The sequence below is a fragment of the Aethalodelphis obliquidens genome, unplaced genomic scaffold, assembly GCF_003676395.1.
Source record: "Aethalodelphis obliquidens isolate GAN/ISIS:26980383/991018 unplaced genomic scaffold, ASM367639v1 scaffold57, whole genome shotgun sequence".
In the NCBI taxonomy this organism is placed as follows: domain Eukaryota; kingdom Metazoa; phylum Chordata; class Mammalia; order Artiodactyla; family Delphinidae; genus Aethalodelphis; species Aethalodelphis obliquidens.
This window is the reverse complement of record NW_020838001.1, coordinates 10,852,823-10,874,576: the sequence shown is the minus strand read 5'-3', so window position 1 is coordinate 10,874,576 and position 21,754 is coordinate 10,852,823. Positions and strand designations below refer to the sequence as shown.

The window sequence follows — 21,754 nt, the reverse complement described above, 5'->3', positions numbered from 1 at the left end:
ATGGTCCTGGAATATGTCTGGGCAGTGTGCTAGAAGTGGCATCACGGAAGACCCTGCCCTCGGGGAGGCTGAATGATTCGCCCGGAGCCATCACTCTGGGGAACCATGCTTATAGTGGGAACAGTGGAAGGGAGCTGACGGCAGCTCCTGGGGACACCCTCAAACACGGTCAGCCACTGCCTCCTGGAATCAGACTGCCTGGGGTTGATTCCTGGCCCCAGCATATCAAATTGTCAGACTTCAGGCAAAGGGCACCGTTCTCACTGCGTCTATGTCTGCCCCCCTGTCAGATAGGGTTTTTGAAAGCCTTCCAGAAGGTGGTCCGTGTGCAGTGTGAGAGCAGCATAGACTCAGAGCACGTGCCGGGAAGGGTTCACAGGTTCTGTGGGGTCGAAGGAACGTGGATTTATCTGGGGCGGTGGGACTGGTGTTGGGGCTTGCGGGCCGGGGCTGAAGAGGAGGAATCTGCCCCTGGATTCTATTTGCATCTTAGTTTTCAGTTTACTGCTTTATAGTCACTGTGACGCCTGGAGTGGGATTAATAGTCGAAGTAAGATCGAGAACTTATGCAGGTGACTGGAAGTGGAGAAGAGGTTAAAATCCCGTGGCTCTGGAGGAATGCAGCTGCGCAGTGGGTCCAGGTCCCCCTGCCGCCCCCTGTGCACTAGCGCTGGAGCCCCAAGCCCGGCCATACCCGCATGCAGGCTCTCGGGGTGTGATTTATGGAGGGGTTTGATACGGAGGATTTTCAGCAATAATGTTGGCAGTGGGTTGGTATGTGCCTGGAGGATTACGTGGTAGACTTTTTTAATGCTTTTGAGCGTTTGCAAGCCTGACATTGCAAGTGACTTCCGGCAAACTCTTGAGAAAATTTCCTTTGCTTCTTGAGGGAAACAGAATTTGGACAGAGCAGAAGAGGTTTGTGCTGTTTGCGTGGCAGAGCAGAGGCAGCAGCTTGGAGGTTTGGGGGAGATCTGTTTGCTCCAAACAGACGTGGTTTTGAAAAAGTCTTTTGTCAGACGTGTACCTGGCCGAGCACACGTTTGGAATGAATTCCTTGAGAAAGAGGTGGGCAGCCGTGAGGGAGGGAGTAAACAGAAGGTAACCCACACCTTTTTAAGAATTAAAAGAAGGAACTTGCTTTTGGCATGTTTTCTTATTCCTTTTTTTTTGCGGTACACGGGCCTCTCACTGTTGCGGCCTCTCCCATTGCAGAGCACAGGCTCCGGACGCGCAAGCTCAGCGGCCATTGGCTTTACGGGCCCAGCTGCTCTGCGGCATGCGGGATCTTCCCGGACCGGGGCACAAACCCGCGTCCCCTGCATTGTCAGGCGGACTCTCAACCACTGCGCCACCAGGGAAGCCCTTCTTATTCCATTTTTTTAAAAATCTATTTTTAAGTGCTTTTCTGTTCCAAAATAAATAGAAGACACATTTCTCTTTTAAGCCATTAAAGGATATAAGGAGATCATTTTCTAGGGAGGAAAGTATGGAATTGTTTGGTGTGGTTCTATAAGTTATCCTAATGTCATAAGCAGATTTTTTCCAGTTCTGCAGAAAGATACCAGTGTGTGTAATAGCTGGTGCAGGGCGACACGTGTGTGTTCTCTGCTGATGTTAGGTCCTTGCTGTTTTTGTGGGTCCTTTTCACACGTTTTCATCACACTAGGGTCAGGGAAGGTTGCTGTAACTAAGCTGTGAGCATTGGGAGGGCAGGGCGTGGGGTCATTACCTCATCGTGCCGTGCACACGGGAGGCACGTTATGGACATTTGCCAAACGAAGGGAGGCATTGTCAGTCAGCGGGTCTTTGGCCCAAAGTGTTTCACCATCAGCTGCTGTCCAGGTAACCTAGGCACTGGCTTGGCCCTTGGCGCTGCGCAGCTGGGGTGGTTCCTGTCTGCAGGCCTTACTTCCCCTGTGACTGGCTCCCATTACTGTGGGCTCTTGCCTTAGTATAATCTTGGGTGCTCTCCTCAGCAAGGACTACATTTTGATCATTGCTCCTGGCCACCAGTTGTCCACCCTGGGAGTGGAGTCTCAGAGGCTCAGAGGAAGGAGCGGAGCTGGAAACAGCACCAGAGGCCGTTCTTTCTGTTCCACAGCGAGCAGATTGGGCTAGGAGACAAGGGCCAGGGTCCTCCTCCTTTCAAGAGTTCCTGCAGTGGGCTCTGGAGTCAACCAAGCAGATTTAAACTCCTGCTCCCCCACTTAATGGAGGGTTAGCTGCCAAGCCTCAGTCTTCTAATCTGGAAAATGGGAGTAACGGGACTACGTGCCTCGAGGGATTGCTGTGAGAACCCAGTGAGCTCTCGTGCCCACACTGGAACACGGTAAGCGCTCCGCTTGTGGGGCCAGTGCAGCTGGTCTTGTCAGCATCCTCCTCCTCATCGTGGACCATCTGTTCAGCTGGATATTGAGCCACACGTGGCAGCCTCCTGTCTTTGGAGACTGAGTTGGTAACTTTTTTCTGTAAAATGACAATTCTCTGAGGCATCCAGATAGTCCTGTAAGGAAAGCCCCGAGTTTCCCAGAACTGGTGCCCCACACGTGCAGTTACATTTCCACTCTTTCATGTGAAACCCCGAGGCCTTTGATGACAAGATTGCTGTGGGTGGCAGCGAAGCATCATTTTGACTTGTGGGGCGGATAGAAATCGGTTGTAATCATCAAGACGGCAGAAGTGAGAGGAACATTGGAGACAAGGGCTCTTGTGGGCAAGACTGTTCCATCCTAAAGGAGGGGCAGTTGAAGCAGGAGCAACCTGGGGTCCACTCGGGGCTTGGTATTTGTTCACTGGGTTTGTGGACCCGGGGAGAAAAATCTGAGAATTAAGGCTACTCTTGGAGTTAGGTGGGTGGAAAGGCACTTCATGCTTACTTGGAATTAATGATTTCTGTACAGGTGATTCTCTTAGAATCGTCATGAGTATATTTCTCTTCCAGTCTCAAGAAACTCGAGAGATCTTACATTTCCATTATACCACGTGGCCTGACTTTGGAGTCCCTGAATCGCCAGCCTCGTTTCTGAACTTTCTTTTCAAAGTCCGCGAGTCGGGGTCGCTCAGCATGGAGTACGGCCCCATTGTGGTGCACTGCAGTGCTGGCATCGGCAGATCGGGGACCTTCTGTCTGGCTGACACCTGCCTCTTGCTGGTAAGAAGGCCCTTAAATACCCCGAGAAGAGAAGGGAGCACATTTTAACCTCCAGTCTGGCCCAGCCACAGCTTCTCTGTTAACTGTCTCTGCAATAAACTAGCTTTGATCTTCACTTTTTAATAGCTTCCTTCCCATGAAAGGAGCTTTACCCTAAATAGCTTCATTTGAAGGGAGGCCCTTAATTTTAATGTGGAAGATCCAGAGAATCCCCTTCCCTCTCATTTTGCCCCTGTGCTCAAATGGTCCCAATTTTGCCACATTTTCTAGAATTCTGCCTTCCTCGCTATGACTTTTCCTGAATAGGAACTGGCACGCTCCAGGACATATACAGTCACGTTGTACTTGAGGCTTGGACCTCACTGAGCTGTGTCTCCTCTCTGGCTTTCAGATGGACAAAAGGAAAGACCCTTCTTCTGTTGATATCAAGAAAGTTCTGTTAGAAATGCGGAAATTTCGGATGGGACTGATCCAGACAGCAGACCAGCTCCGTTTCTCCTACCTGGCTGTGATCGAAGGCGCCAAGTTCATCATGGGAGACTCTTCAGTACAGGTCAGCAGTGCTTTTGCTTTAATCCAGGTGTGTGGGTTTTAAATTTTTGCCTGTAAAGAAGGAGGCTGTTCATTGTAAACGTTGAAACAGTATCCTGGGTCAGAGGAAATAGCTGGGCTTCGTGTTTAAATAGCTAAAAAGTTGTGGAAGGTTTCACCATGTTCCAATTTCTGCCTTTGAAGTGCTCACATAGAGATCATTAATAGGGAGAATAGACTTTATTTTCATAAGATCTCATCTTCCAAGGACATGGCTGGAGACCCGAGAAGCTGAGAGGGCCCCTCACCTCTGCTCACTTAAAGGGGAGCAGGTTTCCTGACAGATCAGCCAAACGTGAAATCTCACGGGACTTCCTCTTGCTGCTTTTTCAAGGAACAATGGAAAGAGCTCTCCCACGAGGACCTGGAGCCTCCACCCGAGCACATCCCCCCACCTCCCCGGCCTCCCAAACGAATCCTGGAGCCACACAATGGGAAGTGCAAGGAGTTCTTCTCAAACCACCAGTGGGTGACAGCCGAGACTGAGGAGGTTAAAGAAGACGGGCCCGTCAAGGAAGAAACCAGAACCCTCTTAACCGCCCCCTGCAGCCTGGAAAGGTAATGTGAGAGGGTCCTGGCTTGCTGGGGGCGAGGGGAAATGGCCTTCTGTTCCAGAAATACATATTGATATTGAAACCCTGTGGACCCAGCCTCCTCTTGGCAAACGGTGCTTCTGTGTTCTTGAGGAACAGGCCCCTGGACCGTCCCTGCTCCTCCCCCAGCTGGAGGAGCCTCTGACTGAGCCACAGGTTGGCCCAGGGAAGTGACTGCTTTAGCGGGGATCTAGCACCACCTGGTGGTGCTTGTTGGAATCAGGGGTCTGGTGCGACTGAGTCAGGTCTTCCAGCCCGGTGATGACAGCGACAAAGACAGAAACCTGCCCTGGACTTCAGGCCAGTCCTGAAACTGATATCCAGGCTTGACCACGTACCTTCAGCCCCCAGAATGGTCTTGGGGTACTTAACCTTTTCATGTAGTCTTTTTTTTTTAAGATTTGTTTATTGTTTATTTATTTTTGGCTGCATTGGGTCTTAGTTGTGGCACGTGGGATCCTCGTTGAGGTGTGTGGGCTCCTCTCTAGTTGTGGCGTGCGGGTTTCCTCCTCTCTAGTTCTGGCACGCAGGCTCCAGGGCACGCGGGCTCTAGTTGAGGTGCGCGAGCTCAGTAGTTGTGGCGTGTGGGCTTAGTTGCCCCGCAGCATGTCGGATCTTAGCTGCCTCACCAGGGATCGAACCCGCATCCCCTGCATTGTAAGGCGGATTCTTTACCACTGGACCACCAGGGAAGTCCCCCTTTTCATGTGGTCTTGATTGAGTTGATTGCCGTTTTGCTTCCTTACAGTTTGACAAAGATTACTGAGCACCTACTGATGCATGTGAAACCCCGAGATAACTAGACTGGAGCCCCTGGTCTGTGTTCTAGACCATCTTACTGGCAAGGGAGCAGTAGATTGTGGTGGTGGCCCATGGACAGGGGTGTGATGGAGGTGCACGCTGAGGGGGTCAGCCTTAGAGAGGAGACACCCAACCTTCCCTGGGTGGTCAAGGAAGGCTGCCAGCAGGAGGTGGCATTGTGCACAAGCTTGAAGGATGAACGGGGGTTAGCCCGAGCCTGAGACCGTGGAGGCAGTGCCCTTGGTGCCTGCAGTTTTGGAGGGCAGTTTAAGATTAGTGCACACTTTGACCCCACGTTTGTCTACACCTAGAAACTCAGCCAGCAGGAGTTCTCAAGCAGGTGTGCAGAGATGTACAGGTCGAGGTGTTCGTGGTGGCATTATTTCTAATGGTGAAAATCTAGAGATGAGCTGATTGTGTATCCAGGGATTAGATAAGTCGTGCTTTCTCCCTGTGTTGGATATTCTGCAGCTATTAAAGAATGGGATCAGGGTGTATTGTTACGGCCGGACACTGGAACGGTCATGCATGAGAAAGCAGGTCACAGTGTGTGCCCCACCGGGGCCTCTGGCTAAACTGATCATCAAAATCTTCCCCAGGCACTTTGCTAAATGCTGGTGTCCAGGTCCCAGTCCTGGCCCATGAACCTACTCCCCAGGGCCTTTTGTGCAACTGGCCCTCATCACAGGAACACCGGGTCTGGTTCTGGGGCTCGAGAGACACTTGTCCAGCGGGGCCTCCCAGAGCAGGTGCTGAACAAGTGCGACTGTGCCCCGGTTCCCAGGGCCTCTGTTGACACTCTCAGGGGGGGCTGGCGTGCTCCCTTTGAGGGCTCGCCGAGGGCCGAGGATGAGAGGGATGGGAGCTGGCACGTGACTTGGGTCAAATTTGTGTCATTGGTCCTGTTTCTTTATTCATGAAGACAGTGGAGAGAAAGGTGCCTTTCACATTCTGTGGGTGAAGGTGGTGAGCAGGGAAGTGTGGATTTGGGAAGCTGAAAGCCAGAGAATTCCAGGAAAAGAATGGAGTGGGACCAAGAACCTATGCGCCTCTGGGCACCGGGGAGGGCGGGGAGCCCACGTGCACACAGGCCTCAGCCCTGCGGCTGGGGCCTCACTGGGTGGGCGCCGAGAAGGGTGCTTCGTGCAGCCTCCTCCTGTCTCCTGGGGAGGCGGTGCCCCCGGATGGTCCTGCCAGTCACGCGGGAGGCTGCTGGGGCAGCAGGGCCATGGAGAGGCCTGTGGGAGGCAGGACTTCCTGTGGCCAGGGCCGCCTCGATGGACGCAAGGGTGGGAGGGCAACGGCCTGGGAGAGGTGGGGAGGGGAGAGGCAGGGTGTGGCTGCACCCAGGCCCACAGCCTCTGCTGGCCTGTCCTGGGACAGCCCTACAGGGTGGCTCTGGCTTGCCCCCAGCAAGGTAGTCAACTGACTGCACACGGGACACCTGGGAAGTGGGCCTGCTGGCAGGACTGGCTGGGCGTGCAGCAGGGAGGGCAGAGGGTCAGCACTGCAGATGTGTGGTGTTCGCATGTCAGCAGCAACAAAGGCCTCTGTGTGTCCACGTCTGTCAGGCCCCGGGGAGGGAGTGGAAGCCTGTGGTCGCACTACCTTCCCTGATCTGAAGGGGAACATTCTACAAGCGGCCCCAGGGGCTGTACTGCTCCTCAGACCCTTACCCAGCCCCGTCACTGAGGAGTCCGCGGGTCTCCGGAACCCCACCCTGGCCCTGCTGTCGGGCCCTGGGAGGGAGGCGGTGACAGGCGGGCCTCTGGCCAGTGTCAGCATCAGCAGGCTCTGCTTCCACGTGGCTCATTTTTTCCTAGAATTCCTCCGGGAGTAATAGCATCCTTGCCATTGTTTTCCCGAGTGAGTAACCCGCCTCTGCCCCCCTCATTCCTCAGCGCGAGTCAAGACACTGAAGTCCGGAGGCGGGTCGCGGGGGCAGGTTCCGCCCAGGGGGAGCCATCGCTGCCCAAGGAGGAGCAGGACCAGGTGCCGACTCACTGGAAGCCCTTCCTGGTCAACGTGTGCGTGGCCACGGTCCTCACAGCCGGCGCGTACCTCTGCTACAGGGTATGTTTTCACTGACGGACGTGCTGGCCAGACCGCGTGTACGGCAAGCCCTGGCCGCCAGCCCGGTGGTAGCGCTCAGTGCTGCGGGAGCCTCTGAGCCAGCCTCAGAAGAAACAGATCAAAGGTTTTCAAAGTCTGGGACTGTGAAGGGCTAACGAGAGAGAATTGAGGATTGATGCACCGGGGTCTTAAGGAGCCCTGTGGTCCCAAGAATAGAAGAGTCTAATCTCAGGGCCTTAACCTATTCAGGAGTAAGTAGACAAAATGCCAAATACGTCTCTCTCTCTTTTTTCTTTTTTCTTTTTTTGTTCATTTGTTTTTGAAAAAAAAGTAATAGAATTACAACACATTGTTGTTTTTAACCTTTATAAAAAGCAGCTTTTTGTTATTTCTGGGAAAAAAAAAAAGACTAGGCACTTACGAAACTTTCTTGTACCCTTAGGTGGTGTAACCAGATACACAATTTTTATTTGATTTCCCAGGGAAAGACTCCCACACTTTTGCGAATGTAAAGTCCTTTGGAGGAGAGGGTTTGAGGGTTTCGGACATCGTCTCGCTCAGGCACTTCCTCTGCTGAGCGCGCACTGAGCCGGGACAGTGCCTGCGAGCTTTCCCGTTTTAAGAAGAAAAACAACAAAAGGCCGTCTCTAGAAAACAGAACCCGGCTTCTGCTTCTGCTCAGGGTGTCCCACTGGCTTCCCGTTGTCCGCTCCTCCACCGGCCCCCTCTCGTTACAGCCGTGTTGCGCACGTCCTGCCCCCATTGCTCCATCCCCATAAACAGGGTTCCTCAGGGCCCCTGCCTCAGGGTCAGAGGTCACCACAGGGTGGCCACCGGCTTTTCACCCAGCCATTGAGATCCAGAAGGAGCAGTTTCCACTTTGCTTGGAACATAAATGCCATTTCAGTAGAAATCCACACGTTAGAATGTGTTGCCGTTAAAGTTACGGAGAAGAGTGAGGATTAGCCTCAAATCTCTGGTCGTGGAAATCACCTCACGAGACTTCTGTTTTTTCTTTTAATGATTTTAAGAATTTTACCTCTTTCTAAGCAACCACCTTTGAGCGCATCCGATGGTTTAGTAACGTGCAGACAGCTTTTTCCTCGGGGGTGATTTTGGGAAGGGGGAGCTGTTGTAAAAAATAATAATAATAACCAAAACCCCCTTCACGGGGGCTGGAGTGGCCCGGGCGGCCGAGGTGTTGCACGAGTCCGCAGCTCTGCGGGGGCAGGGCCGGGCTCCTCTGAAAGCGTTTGGTTTCGTCCTAGTTCCTGCTCGACAGCCACACACAATCTGACCTGCCTCCACCCACGGTCCGCCCCTGCCCGTAGAGCCCGCAGCCGCCTAGCAGGCAGCCGGCGTAGGCGAGGGCCGTTGGACAGCGTAGCCCTCCGTGCCCCGACGGTCGTCGGTTCTGCACTAAAGCCCCCCTCCCCGGGCGGTTGGCCTCACCTCCATCCTGCTACTTTTCTCCCCCTCGCCTTCCTCTGAATACCAGACCCACAACCCATTTTTTGAGGAGGGCACAGAGGGCGCTGGGCTGGTGGCACAGAGCAAGGCAGCCTGTGCGGGTGGAGGGGCGAGCCTCGCATGGTGCCCCCTCGGCGCATCCCTGGCAGGCGGCAAGCGACATCCTTCCCACAGCCCTCCCTGGAGACGGCGTGTAGTGAGCCTCTCCACTCCATATTTATTTTTTAAGTCTTTTCTCCTGAAGGCATCCACAGTGCACTAGCATCTTCATAAACCAATAATGTGTTAACGTTTTTTGATGTCAGCCTTGCACCAAGGGCTTTATCAAAAAGTACAATAATAAACCCTCAGGTAGCGCTGGGAACGGAGGACTTTGCCGTGAGCCTGCTGCGTCAGACCAGTACTAGGAAGGAGGACGGTTGTAAGCAGTCGTGATTTCATTGGGTAACACGAGAAGAGGTTTGCCTATGTTTATAGAACAAGGGGATAATATATAATGAACACTTGGCTATTTAAGACACATGGCGTGAGATTACTTTGTCCCGGTTCCTCCCCTCCCCAGTTGTCTGCTCGAACCTCGGTCTCAGTCACCACTCTCCCTGTGTGTATTAGGATGCATGTACGGTCTTCTTGTGTCCCGATCAAATACCACGTGCTTGAAATCCTTAGATCTCTGCTTACTGACGCGCTCCGTGTACAAGTCCAGTCTACCTTTGCATGAGCTGAGCATTACGTGGCTCTGGTTCCTAAGACCGTTGCTGAAATCATTGCCATTCGGCAGCGGAGCGATGTCCAGTAACAGTTATTTGCCCAATTCCTGGCATGACACTCTGGTGACTTCTAGTGAGGCCCAGCCTGTCCTGGTCCAGCTGGGCCCCACTGTAACTCAGACATTCCAAGGGTGTGGGAAGCCATAGTCACACCTCATGCTCTGGACACTTAGACAAGCAGGTCCCCCACGACACACACACCTTTGGGGTCAGCCTCCACTGTGCCAAGTTCACACTCTTCTTGAGCGGACCGTGATCTGGAACCAAGGCGACTGTTGGAAACCACACTTCTTGAAACAGCCTGGACGACGGTCCCTTCGAGCCAGCCTGTGGCCCTTCAGGTCCGGGGGCCTTGCTGAGAGAGGCGTCTGCCCTGCCCTTGAACCCTGGGGACTGATGGTGCTCACGACTCTTCCTGCGAGGGGAACTTAAGACCTCCACATTAAGTGGCTTTTTTAACAAGAAAAAAAAAAGGCAGCTATAGCTCACGGGCTGCTCTTCTGCCAGCATTTTCACATTTTGCCTTTCACGTGTTAGAAGCTCGTGCAGAGAAAGTCTGTGGTGGGAACATTTGAGGCATCGCCCCGCAGAGCCTTGGTGAGGTGTGGATAAGACTCTGAGGTGCCAGGCTGTAAGCATTTTTGAGTTGGGCTTGTTTGTTATTTTAAGTCCTGTATATGTATGTAGTAGTTTGGTGTGTATATATAGTAGCATTTCAAAATGGATATACTGGTTTAACCTCCTATCCTTGGAAAACAGATGGTTCTCCATCTTGTCACACGTATGTTAGAGAAGTAGCGAGCTGCTCTGCTATATGCCTTAAGCCAATATTTACTCATCAGGTCATTATTTTTTACGATGGCCATAGAATAAACCATTTTTACAAAAATAAAAACAAACAAAAAAAAGCGAGGTGTTTTGGTATGATACCTTTTCAGGTGTGTGTATACATGGATGCATGATGGGGGGCGGGGGGCGCGTCTCAGGGTCTTCTGTGACCTCACAGAACTGTCAAACTGTACAGTTTTCCAACTTGCCATATAAATGATGGGTTTGCATTTTAGTTGCAACAATAAAAAATTTTTTCTAAAGAACATGGCTTTGGGGTGCTTCCCATTTCTTTGCTTAATAGGCCTAAACCAGGCTGGGCAACTTCTGTTTTCTTTCCATCCCTGCTGATGTGAAGCAGATGTTGTCAGTCAAGAGGGGTTATAGTTTTTCCGCATCTGAGGATTACAACGGCAACGGCCTCCTGGAGTCGTGGGTGCCTCTGGGCTGGGGGCACTTTCCCTGCCTCGTGTTTATTCAGCGCCTCAGGCCTCAACCCATTTCAGCAACAACAAAACTCACCTTTTCAAGTGTTAGGGCCCTTGGATAACTTAATGAATTTATAAAGGTTGTTTGAAGAACTGCTCAAACCTCAAGAACGTGTGTCCCTTAGCCGGCTGCCTGTAAGACACAACGGTGGCCATGTCTCAGCACCTCTGCCGAGTCACATTTGATGTGGAACTGACACATCAGTGGAGACTGACACTGAGAGGTAACAGTGAAGTATAAACAATTCGTGTAGTCTTCGTTTCGTGTACAAAATTAAATGTAAGTCTCCCCAAAGTGATTTTTCAACTTCTTGTTCTGAAATAATTTCAGACTTGCACAATGTTGCAGAAATACTACCAAGAATTTCCTTATATCCAAGGTTTTATGACTGTTCAAAGCTGGCTGCTGAGTAAACTGTTTATGCTGTGGCCTCTCAGCAACATCCGTGGAACCCAGAAACAACGTCTGTGGTCATGTGACCACACAACACCCAGCAAGGACAGTGGGGACCTGGGTGGTGGTGTCACACCCACTGTCGTCACCTCAATCGTTTTCAGATACCAAAAAAAAAAAAAAAATGACATCTAAGCTTTCATGAAGAGGAGGAATGCCAATGTGGAAAAAAATAACTAAATTTGTAACTAAGCAGAAGTCAGATAGAGCCCAAGGCCAGAGAAGGGCCACACCGCCTGGTGTCTGTAAGGAGAGGGGACTCTGGGAGCCTCAGAGAGCACGTGGAGAGTCCAAGGGGCAGCCCTGCCCTGAGGCAGCCCTCCTCTACCCCTGCGTCTATGTCACGTTGGAAAGAGAGCACTGAGGGACAGCAGGGATGGCTTCTTCCCTCAGGATATTCCAGAAAACAACCACTACCCTCCACTTTTTTCAGGTAGAGTGGAACGCCAATAAAAAGTTATTTTAATTGAAATTTCAGAAAACAACATATGGACAAGGCAAATAAATACTGAGTTAAACCAAAAAGCACAGAATATATACAGGAAATGTAAATGAGCATGTTTAAGTTACAGAGCTTTCCAATGCCATTGTTGATACCACATCCAGACCCCAGGGTACCTCTACATTCTTATCCCAGAAACAGCCCAGGACATGTCTGGGTTTTTTAATAGACTTAAATAGGAAATTAATTTTCCTTCTTTAAACATGATGTTCAGTAAAATCTTTCTTCAAACTAGCTTATGGCTTCTGAAGCAATTTATTTAATAAACCCTAAGTTGACCTGCTTCAGAAAATGGATTCCATTCTGATGAGTGAGGTCAAAGCAAATGGCACTCAAGACTTCTCGGCTGACGGCATGTTCTTGTTTCCTTTGTGCTGTTGAACCACAGTGAAAATAAGGCCCACGGTCAGCAGGCCGCCAGCCGGCTCCCCTGTGGCGCTTGGGCTGCAGCTCGGGCTGAGGGGGCGAACCGTCGAAACCCTGGCTCTGCCCTCCCCACAGTGACACCTGATGCTGTGGGAGCGACCCGAGTTCTGTCCTCAGCAGGGACGCTCGGTCTGCTCGCCTCCTCAGTCCCAGTCTTCAGTGAACCAGAAGTGCTGAGCCAGCTGACCTGCTGATTCCAGGCCTCCGCCTGCCTGGCCTCGGCCCCTTCGTGACGTGGCTGGCTGGCACTGACCCGGCTCTGCCCCCGGGGAAGGTCAGGCCGATTCTCAAAGCCAAAGGCTGATTGACTGAAGTGCAGCCCTCTAAGTGCCGTGCAGCCCCTTGTTCTGCTCCTGTACAGAAGTCCCACTTGTGCCCTGGGGCTTCGTAACTGGCCCAGAGTCCGGGAGCAGCTCTGGCCAGTTCACGCTCTTGGGAGAGCACACCGTGTACCTCCACCCGAAGCCCTCCCTGTGTCGAGGCCGGGCAGCAGCAAAAACAAAGGTGCCGGGTTTGGGCTCATTAGCTGAGGCTTTTTAAAATATTGTGATTTCAACATCTGCCTCCTGGCCAAAGGCTTCGTCTCTTTGTTCTGAGCAAAGTTTATCCATCTTCTCAAAAGCTAAGCGTCCTTTTTCACCTGAAATATTAAGGTCATCTGTCACTGGGTTGTCTCCCCACCTCGCTCTTTCCTACACTGGTGAGCCAAGGTGGCCTTAGTACTTCCAGACGCCTAGGCCTCCGGTGCTGCTGTAAAGGGTAGGGGATGGGGAGCCTTTGGGACTGGCTCACGTGGACCCCAGGGCCTCGTCCCTTTGTCCAAGACAGAGCCCGCTGAACCTTAATCCTGCCTCGCATCTGGCTTTCATTCCCAAGGGTCGTAAACGGCCACCTCAGCCATAAAGGAAACCGGCCTTGGCCAAATGCAGTCAAACAGGTTGCTAACGGTGCCCGTCCCGTGTGCTATTTTGCGTCACCGCTGTGGCCTCTCTGGCACAACCTTTCTACGGGCCCCAGCAACCCCACTGCACTTCGAAACGCTGGATGCTGTACGTTACCAAATGACAGCGTGGTTTCCCGGGCTGCCGCTCGCACGGCCTCCACGTCAGACTGGCACAGGCGGGCAATCTGATCAATGCTTTCGATGCCCTGTTTGAGGTTGGGGGAAGGGACAATTAGGGGGCATTTTAAAGAACAGGTATCCACTTTTATAAACCCTGCAGGACCAGCCCTAGCATGGTCTCTGCGGCTTCAGCCCCTTCCTTCTCCGAAGGCTTCCAGGTTTCTCCTGTGGCCTCAGGTTCATCACAGTGCCACTGGCAGCATCTCATGTTTTCAATCCTGACACCTTTGGAAAGGCCCGTGTTGGAAATGAGAACACCTGCTTTCTCCTGGACCATTCTACCCCGTCTTCTTCTCCCAACCCTGCCCTCCAGGTCAGACCAGGAGAGGAGGTCTGACCTGGTTCAGGCACAGCTGACCACCTGATCACCTCCAGGGCCAAGGACCAGAGTGCACTTTAGCTCCCCCTAGTGGGCACCCTAACACTCACTGGTTATTTGATTATAACCAGATGGTCCTTGTAGAATTTCCTGCCGGTTCATTCCAGAATGAATTTAGTCTGTATTGGACCATTTTTCATCTAGCAGAATGGCAATGATTTTTTTTTTAAATAAGGGTTACAAATGAAGATGAGATTGAGGTAAAACGGGCATCCCCTCCTGTCTGCTTTCGGGAGTGTAAATGGGTGTGTGGTATCATGAGTCTCAAAAACATTTATCAATGCATTCTCTGGCCCTGGGATAACACTAAGTCTAGCCTAAGGAAGTAATTCAGAATTCCATATAAATTTTAAAAGCTTTATGCACAGAGATGCTCAAGAATTAGGATGGATAATTTTTGCATTGCTGTATTTTTACACTCTCTTTTTTCTACAATGAGCTTATTGTGCTCTTAGAACATTTTTCATTGAGGATATTAAACCATATAATCCAAGAGCTCAAAAGTGAGTCTCTGGGGCCACCTGCTTGTTCACACCAAGCCAGAGCAAACGGGCACTGTTTCCCAGGGACCTCTGCCATCAGAGCTTCTGCTGCTGGAGCTGGTGGCTGTTCCTCTACAGCCAGCTCTTTACGGTGCTTCTTCACTGGCAGTGATTTTCTTTCTTTCGGTCCCAGTGGGATCATTTTGAAATGAACTAACTTCAGCATTAACCACAAGCAGGCTTCCCTCTATCCCCACCAAGGACGGGTTAAACTCACCCTGAGATGTTTTAGCGCCACACACGCAGCTTCCTGGAGTTTTGCATCGTTCTCGGTCAGGGCGTTGGTGTAGAAGAGCAAAGCCTAGGAAATGAGGTTACTGTGAACGGGGGGCTGGTGAGAGCAAAGTCCACGGTGCCCACGGCTCATCCCCCGAATGCTGACAGCAGGTGTGCGCAGTGTCGAGTTGTAGGCTACGGCATTCAATTTATCTAAAAACGCTGGTCCCTGGGCTGAGGGTCACGACATAAGAAAACTCTTTTTCTCTAGTACTGTTTACAAAATGCGTTCCGAAACTGCCATCTAGATAAAAAGCTGACTCAGAGGGCTTCCCTGGTGGCGCAGTGGTTGAGAGTCCGCCTGCCAATGCAGGGGACACGGGTTCGTGCCCCGGTCCGGGAAGATGCCGCGGAGCGGCTGGGCCCGTGAGCCATGGCCGCTGAGCCTGCGCGTCCGGAGCCTGTGCTCCGCGGCGGGAGAGGCCACAACAGTGAGGCCCGCATACCGCAAAAAAAAAAAAAAAAAAAATGCTGAATCAGAGAAACCCACTGTCCAGCGGGGACAGCAGAAGTGAACACAGAGGGAGCCTCGGTGAGGCTGCTGCCTTGGCCAGAAGGAAAAGCATCTCTTCCCTTCCTCACTCTTCCCCAGTCACAGCTCTGACCCCGCCCTGTCAGTCACATGACCATGGCCAAGTCGGTTCAGCTGGAAAAGAAAGCTGGCAACTGCTTTGCAAAATTGTTGTAAGGGCTGTTAAGCATGGGGGAGGGGCCAGTGGGGATGTGCCTGGCACTTGGGTGAGCCCGAGACCAAGGCCCCAGTATTGCCCTTCTCCCACCACAGGGGCTGGTACCCAAAATCTAGAAGAGTCACAGGTGTTCAGGAACCTAAAAGGCAGAGGGGTCCAATCTCTTGGTTTTCAAGTGAACCGAGCACAACGAAACAGCCAGCCACACACATTAGTTGAAAGTAAATGAGGGTGACTGTCAGAATTCTGAGAGACATTCTACGTGCAGGTGACATCTCAGAGACCAAATAGATAAGGTACTTTAGAAACACTGAGCTGAATGAGGTGGTGAGCACGTGGCATGCTGCTAACCACTGATCGCCTGGCAACGCCAGCTCCCTCCCCAGGGCTGGCTGGCTGCTGCCAGTGGTGAGGGCTTGCGGAAGGCTGTGTTCTTGTCTGGAGTATCTCTACATCAACATACCGGCCGCAGATGCAGCCCCCAGTCACTCACTGCTCCCTGTTTTTCCAAGAGGAAGCCTACCTCCCTCCACCTCCCCCCAACTCACACACCTGCAGCCAGGGGCTGCCGCCTCCCACACCGTACCTTTTCCCGAAAGCTCTTGTTCTTGGCTGCGCTGGCCAAGCGAGCACTGGCCGCCCTGCACACCCGTGGGGTCCCGTCCAGCTGGAGCAGCGCCCAGGCCCTCAACGTCTGGGGCAGGGGCTGGAGCTGGCCCAGCTGCTTCCCCTTCAGCTTCCTGACTGTCTTGGCCTGGCCCACGCACTGCAGCTCCTCGACGAGTGTTACTACAAGAGACAGAAAAAAGGAGGCCCGGGGTCCCCTCTGATTGCGCTGGGCTGGACAGCTGTGGCTCGTGCATTAGCCAGGGAGAAGCAAATCCCAGGACAAGCCCGTGTGATCACCAAGTGGACAGTCTGGATTGGTCTCAAAGGGGGCCTCCTGGAATCTCCAGGAAGGCTTTCTAGCAAGGGATCAAATACACCCTGAAAATGAATAAACCCCAGGTCCATACTTCAGGGACTCCGGCCAGCCCAGCAATAGCCCTCCTGTCCAGTTCTGACCTCTGCTCTGTGCTTTGTAAAGCCTCCTGCCCTGGGAGCTCATTTCTACGTGGGCTGAATGTAGAATCTAATTAAATCTGGTTCTCGAAAGAACAGCTGGAGGAGAAAGACACAGTGATTCTGAAACACTGGCTTCCCAGAGCCGAGCCGAGACAGAGGTCTCCACGACGGACACTCCTTTGTCGTCAGTGTGTTGCTTTGAGGCCACGTGCCCCCCACCCCAGCCCCTACCTTCCTTGGTGAGCTGAGCGAAGTGCTTCTCCAGGTCGGAGACACTCTGCCTCCGCAGGTAGCTGTGAAACTGGAACCAGGTGATGGTCTGTTCTTCAGGGAGCTCGGCTCCGGGCAGCAGCCCGCCGCAGCTGACCACCTGCTCCAGGAGCCTGCGGCACACTGGCAACACACAGACACGACGTGAGGGGAGACCGAGACCCCGCCCCCTTGGCGCCGCTCAGCTGGCCACGGCCGGGTCACTTTAAAGGCTCTCTGATGGCGTGTGGGTGGGTGTCCCTCCCTGCGCCCCCTGCGCCTGCGTGGGGCGTGCTCCAGCTAAGGCCCACAGGCCCGAGGTGGGAGTCTTGCGGTGCATCCGTGTGCCCTGGGCCCCACCCGCCCCTCGATGTGAATCACAGAGCCGGGGCCTGGGAATATGCAGGTGGTTAGAACTGCTTAAGGCCCAGAGCCACTGCCTGGAGTATGTCACCCTTCAGTTGTCAACAGAGAAAAGTGCTGCAGCTCTGCATTCTGGGAAAGAGTCCAGCCAAGATTCAAGACACCGCTATGGGGCAGGTAAAGTCCTGCCTACCTTCCCATAAAGGCTCCTTCTCAACCCCTCTAAGGTTCTGGTGGAAGCCATGGAATCAGAAAGGTGCATGAGCCCACTAACGTTTGCAGCCTCCCGGCTTCACGGACTCCTCCCTCCTCTCCCCAGGAAAAGGAGATGCCTTGCTGTCAATTTCAGAAAGGCCTCCACTTCATGCCGAGAAGGCGTTCGCAGAGGTGGAGACGGGGCTACAAGGAGGCTTGCCGAGGCAATGCTGAAGGCCCCAGAGGATCCACAAAGCATTTCTGAGGCGGGCGGGCACAGGCAGGGGGCTACCTATTTCCAGTTGTCCCGGGTATTTCCCTCTGACTCTGTGCAGGAACGTCTTCTTGAGCTGGTCCAGCAGCACCGTGCCAGGGCAGGACAGGACCGCGCCGGGCTCCGTGCAGCCTCTCCACAGCTTCAGGCACCCCTTCCTCCGCGTGGCCTGCGGGATGACTGAAAGCCCAGGCTCAGAAGCCTGACTGGCGGTGGGGAACAGCAGGCAGTGAGGAAGCCCAGAGATGTCCTTCCACTAGGCCCTGAGAGGTCGGGGAGGAGGGATGGCCTGGCCTAACGCAGAGTCCCTTTCCCACGTCCCATTGTGACCCGCAGAGACAAGCAGCTTCGGCTGTGAGCACCTCATCTGGGTCACCACCTGCAGCCCTCACGACAAACCTGGGGCTGCTGCTGTCACCAGCCTCTCCTTATGGACAAGGGGAAGTCCCACAGAGGGGGCAGGGGCAGAACTGGGGTCACAGCTGTCTGACCGCACACTGTATGCCCTGAATGTGCCCTGGGGTTCCTTCACTGACACCTACCCAGCGGCCTCCCCTATACAGATGGGGAAGCTGAGGCTCAGAGAGGTGAATCGTTCGCCCAGAGTCACACAGCTGACCGAGGCTAGCGGGCCTCCCTTCCCACCCCACAGTGTGTGTCTGATCCCAGCCACTGCCCCCACTCATGTCCCCTGGGCTCCATTTAACTCTGGGTTAGGGGAAGGGAGAGGAGGCCCCCTGGGCTTTCATCCTCATCACTTCCTGCCACGCACACGGGCAGTCCGTGGATGGAGGACAGGCACTTACTCTCTTCAACGCATGTCGCCTTGCTGACCTTCTCAAAATCAAGCACAGAAAGCGTCTCCAGAACCTGTTTTTGCTGTGCAGCTTCTTCCAGGAGACACTCCTGGACCATCTTCGACAAGTTAGGAGAGTCCAGTTTCTGGGAAGCAACCCATGATGCTCCGGGTTAGCACAGAACATGCCCTCTGAGGTCAACCACCATGCCTGTGGCGCCCACCTGCCCTGTGCCCATCCTTTCTTCTATCCCGATGGTAGCTCCCTGACTGTCATCTGGGGATTCCTCCTTTGCTAAAGGGGTAGAGACGACAGGATGCAGGCTGGAGCTGCCAGGAGCCACCTTTGCCACCGGCAGGAGCCAGCCTGCCAGAAAGTGAAGCCAACCAACACAGGAAAGCAGAGCTGAGAGAGGGAAAGACTCAGTCATGATGACGTTTGAAACCCTGGATCCGGCTGGGCCTGAAGCCCACCTCTGGGCCTTTCAATCCTATAAGCCAAAAAATTTCCTTTCGGCTGAGCCAGTTTGGATTGGAGTCCTGGCATCTGCCACTCAAAGAGACACAACCATTGCCTTCGGTTTAGGGCTTGGGCTGTATAAGGACCCCATGACTCTTCACCAGCACCACCACCATCACCCCCGCTTTGAACCTGCCACCCCACCCCGACTCCACCCCACCCTCCCCCATTCCCCACCCACCTGCAGCAGCGCTTTGCAGATTCGGAGGTGAATCGTGAGCAGCACGTCCAGCTCTGGGGCACCAGCTGTGAGCTCCCTGGACGACGCTTTCAGCGCTGGCGGTGGAGGTGGAGTCTTGTCCTTTCTGAGTTGAATTGAGAAGAACTGGGTGACCGTTCGGTTAGCAGTTCAGCTCCCTCCAAGGGTAGAGGAAACCCTCCCTCTCTGGAGAGTTCTGATCAGGGAGGCCAACTCCAGGTCCCAAGGAGATGGAGTTAAACTGAGGAGAAAACTAAGAGAAAAGGAGAAGCAGCAAAAGGTAGCAACAACTCAAAACAGGTGCTGGGATGGCGTTGGGGGCCCCCCCCCGCACCTTGCAGGGTGTGCAATTTGTAGCAGAAGCCTAAGGTTCCAACTAATTCCTAGCTCTGTGACTCTGGATAAGTCAGCCTCCCCTAGTCTCAGTTTATTCATCTGTAAAGTGGGGGCAGGAAGCCCAAGCTCGGGGGCCGTGAGGGGTGAGTGACACACAAGCGTACCCAGCACTGTGTCTGCTCCGGGCAGGGGCTGAGCCTGAGCCCTGAGGGGGGTGGAGATGCCACACCCTCCCCATGGGATCGTGAGAAGAGAGGAGAAATGTGGCCTGTTCACACGCTTCTGTGCTGCTGAACTTTGGGTGCAGGAGAAGCGCTCAGGCCAGTGTGAGTGGGCAGGTGGGAGCTGCTTCACCGAGAACGCAGTTGGTGTCACAGGTGAGGGCGGGCAGTTGTGCAGAAGGAACTGGGAGCGGGGTCGCTTGGCCGATCGCTCCGCAGAGGTCAGAGGAATTACTGAGTGCGCTATTGTTATTTTTTAAGATTAAAAAAAAAAAAAAAAAAGCCCATCGCTCGGAGCAGAAGGCTAAGGGCCAGGCTGAGGTATCCTCGTTCACTCAGTGGTCACGGAGGACCTGCTCTGTGCGGGGCGGGGCCGGGGCCACAATAAAGAAAACAGACATCAGGGCCGGGCTGTGGGAGACCCCGGCCCCAAGGCTGGTCACCAGGGCTGCGCTGGGACGGGCGCACTCACCGGGGACCCTGGGAGCCCCCAAACAGGGCCAGCTCGTGCGGGGTGATGTGGGCGCTGAGGAAGGAGAAGCTCTCCAGGATGTACTCCATCAGGCTCTCGGCGGACGCGTGCTCCCGGCGGGCTCCGCGGGGCTGCGGATGGATGGACGGACAGCCGGAACTCAGGGCAGCCCGGCCACCCGCCCAGCATACCCACCCTAACGGCGTCCTGGTCACCGTCCCTCAGCAGGGCTGCCATCCCCTGCGTCAGAGACGGGCAAGGGGACGCGTCCCCAAGGCCCCTCCCGAACGGCCTGTGACAAGGTCTGGCATGACAGCTGGAAGGAGGGCAGATCTGAAAAATCTCACCGGTCACAAACACCCACAGGGACAGGGCACATGACAGGAGAGAGCTGGAGAGCAGGGCCCTCCCCCAAGAGGGCCACCTGCCACCCGGAGTGTGAGGCCTGAGGTTGCCAGCTTGTTCAGTTTTCCAAGAAAAGGTGGAAATCTAGACTTTGTGGGGAGCTGCCCAGTTTTTAACTATCGACAACTAATTCCAAATTATTTTTTAAATACGGCGTGGGTCAGGCCAGACAACTCCCAACAACCCGGGCCAGAGGCTGCTAGGTGAGCCTCTGAGTTCCAGGTGTCTCCTCTCCTGGGGAGACGTGGAAGGAGAGGAAGTTTAAGGCAGCCCCTGACTGGGGGGGGGGGGGGGGGCGGCAGGAGGGGGTGTCAAGTCGTCAGAGTCTCCCAGTGGCAAGTCTGCTGTGGCTGATTCCCATCCCCAGGGGCCTCGTCTCACACAAAGTGCACCGAAGGCATAGCCCCAAGAGCCAGAACTGGGCTCCTGGAAGTTGAGCCCAAAGAGAAAACCTTGAGCAACAAGAGAAGAATAAGACTAGTTGCAGAGATTTCCTTGCCCAACAGAAAAAATATATATATATACATATACATATATATATATATATGCGCGCGCACACAGGCGCATGCGCACACACACAGTTCTTGCTGTTCACGGTAGTTACGGTGTGTAACGTCATGATCTCTGGATTTGAAACTGAACAATTGCTCCCAGGGGAGATGCAGAGGCGTGAGCCTCTGGTCAACATTTTCATCAACCCATCAATACGTAACCTTGTTTTCTGTGTGTCTGCTTAAAGACGTCTTATTTAATATAGACACTGTACCGCTGATACACTAAACCCAAGGTCAGTGGCATTTTAACTCACGCCTGAACACAGCTTATCCAACACACACATTTCCTCCATAAGGCACGTCAGGAACACTGGCCAGCACCTCAGCCTGGCACTTGGGCGCTGTTTCAAACAGCGAAATCACCAGAAATAAGTACAGAAATGTGGAAAACGTAGCACTAAATATTCGGTGAAAAGGACACTTGGGTGCAGCATGAGCTGAGAAAAGAAGGAAGAGTGTCATCTCCTTCAGCCTCAGCTGGGAACTTGCACATGAGGTGACTCCAATTATTTGCCCCTTTGCACGTGCCTCTGAATGACCACGAAAGCATCACGAGCACGTTTTAGCAAGTAGATGAATTCGCAAAAACAGAATCTGTGAATAGTGAGAATTAACTGCGTGTATATATATACACACGTATAAAATTAAATCCTCATTAAATCCTCACATATACACATGAATATAAATACGTGAATTTATACACCTATACCTATGTGTATAATTTCTCTTGAAAAAGTCAAACTAAACACCATAGCCTATAATCATTTGTATTGTTCTAACTTGGTTTGCCCAAAAAAAAAAAAAAAAAATTTCCTCGAAGATGTTTAAAATTATTGTCCTATTGCGGTATCACTTTAGGTTGTTTATGCAAAGTGTATTTTTCAAAATACAGGTATGTGGCAGAAGCTGCGTGCGTGCCGACCCGAATGGTTCTACACACTAACGC

The 21,754-nt window shown here is 53.1% G+C and overlaps 2 protein-coding genes across 8 annotated transcripts in view; one reads left to right on the top strand and one right to left on the bottom strand.

Annotated features, from left to right (window-relative positions):
* PTPN1 (protein tyrosine phosphatase non-receptor type 1) overlaps positions 1–10,394 on the top strand; it is a 67,996-nt gene extending 57,602 nt beyond the window's left edge. For 3 of the 4 annotated variants that reach the window (XM_027087014.1, XM_027087015.1, XM_027087012.1), the window contains 4 exons: positions 2,945–3,154; positions 3,546–3,707; positions 4,080–4,303; positions 7,041–10,290. In XM_027087014.1, coding sequence (XP_026942815.1) covers positions 2,945–3,154; positions 3,546–3,707; positions 4,080–4,303; positions 7,041–7,227 — 783 coding nt within the window. In that variant the 3' untranslated portion in view covers positions 7,228–10,290. Of the gene's footprint in view, positions 1–2,944; positions 3,155–3,545; positions 3,708–4,079; positions 4,304–7,040 lie in introns of all 4 variants that reach the window. The other variant, XM_027087013.1, reaches the window with a different exon arrangement.
* Positions 10,395–11,656: 1,262 nt separating this feature from the next.
* The window catches only part of RIPOR3 (RIPOR family member 3), a 71,882-nt gene continuing 61,784 nt past the window's right edge, over positions 11,657–21,754 (bottom strand). For all 4 annotated transcript variants that reach the window (XM_027087007.1, XM_027087008.1, XM_027087010.1 and 1 more), the window contains 9 exons: positions 19,850–19,980; positions 18,803–18,926; positions 18,112–18,247; positions 17,324–17,485; positions 16,456–16,617; positions 15,746–15,948; positions 14,412–14,495; positions 13,209–13,299; positions 11,657–12,790 (listed from right to left, as the gene is read on the bottom strand). In XM_027087007.1, the coding sequence (XP_026942808.1) occupies positions 12,687–12,790; positions 13,209–13,299; positions 14,412–14,495; positions 15,746–15,948; positions 16,456–16,617; positions 17,324–17,485; positions 18,112–18,247; positions 18,803–18,926; positions 19,850–19,980 (1,197 nt within the window). In that variant the 3' untranslated portion in view covers positions 11,657–12,686. The remainder of the gene's footprint in view (positions 12,791–13,208; positions 13,300–14,411; positions 14,496–15,745; positions 15,949–16,455; positions 16,618–17,323; positions 17,486–18,111; positions 18,248–18,802; positions 18,927–19,849; positions 19,981–21,754) is intronic.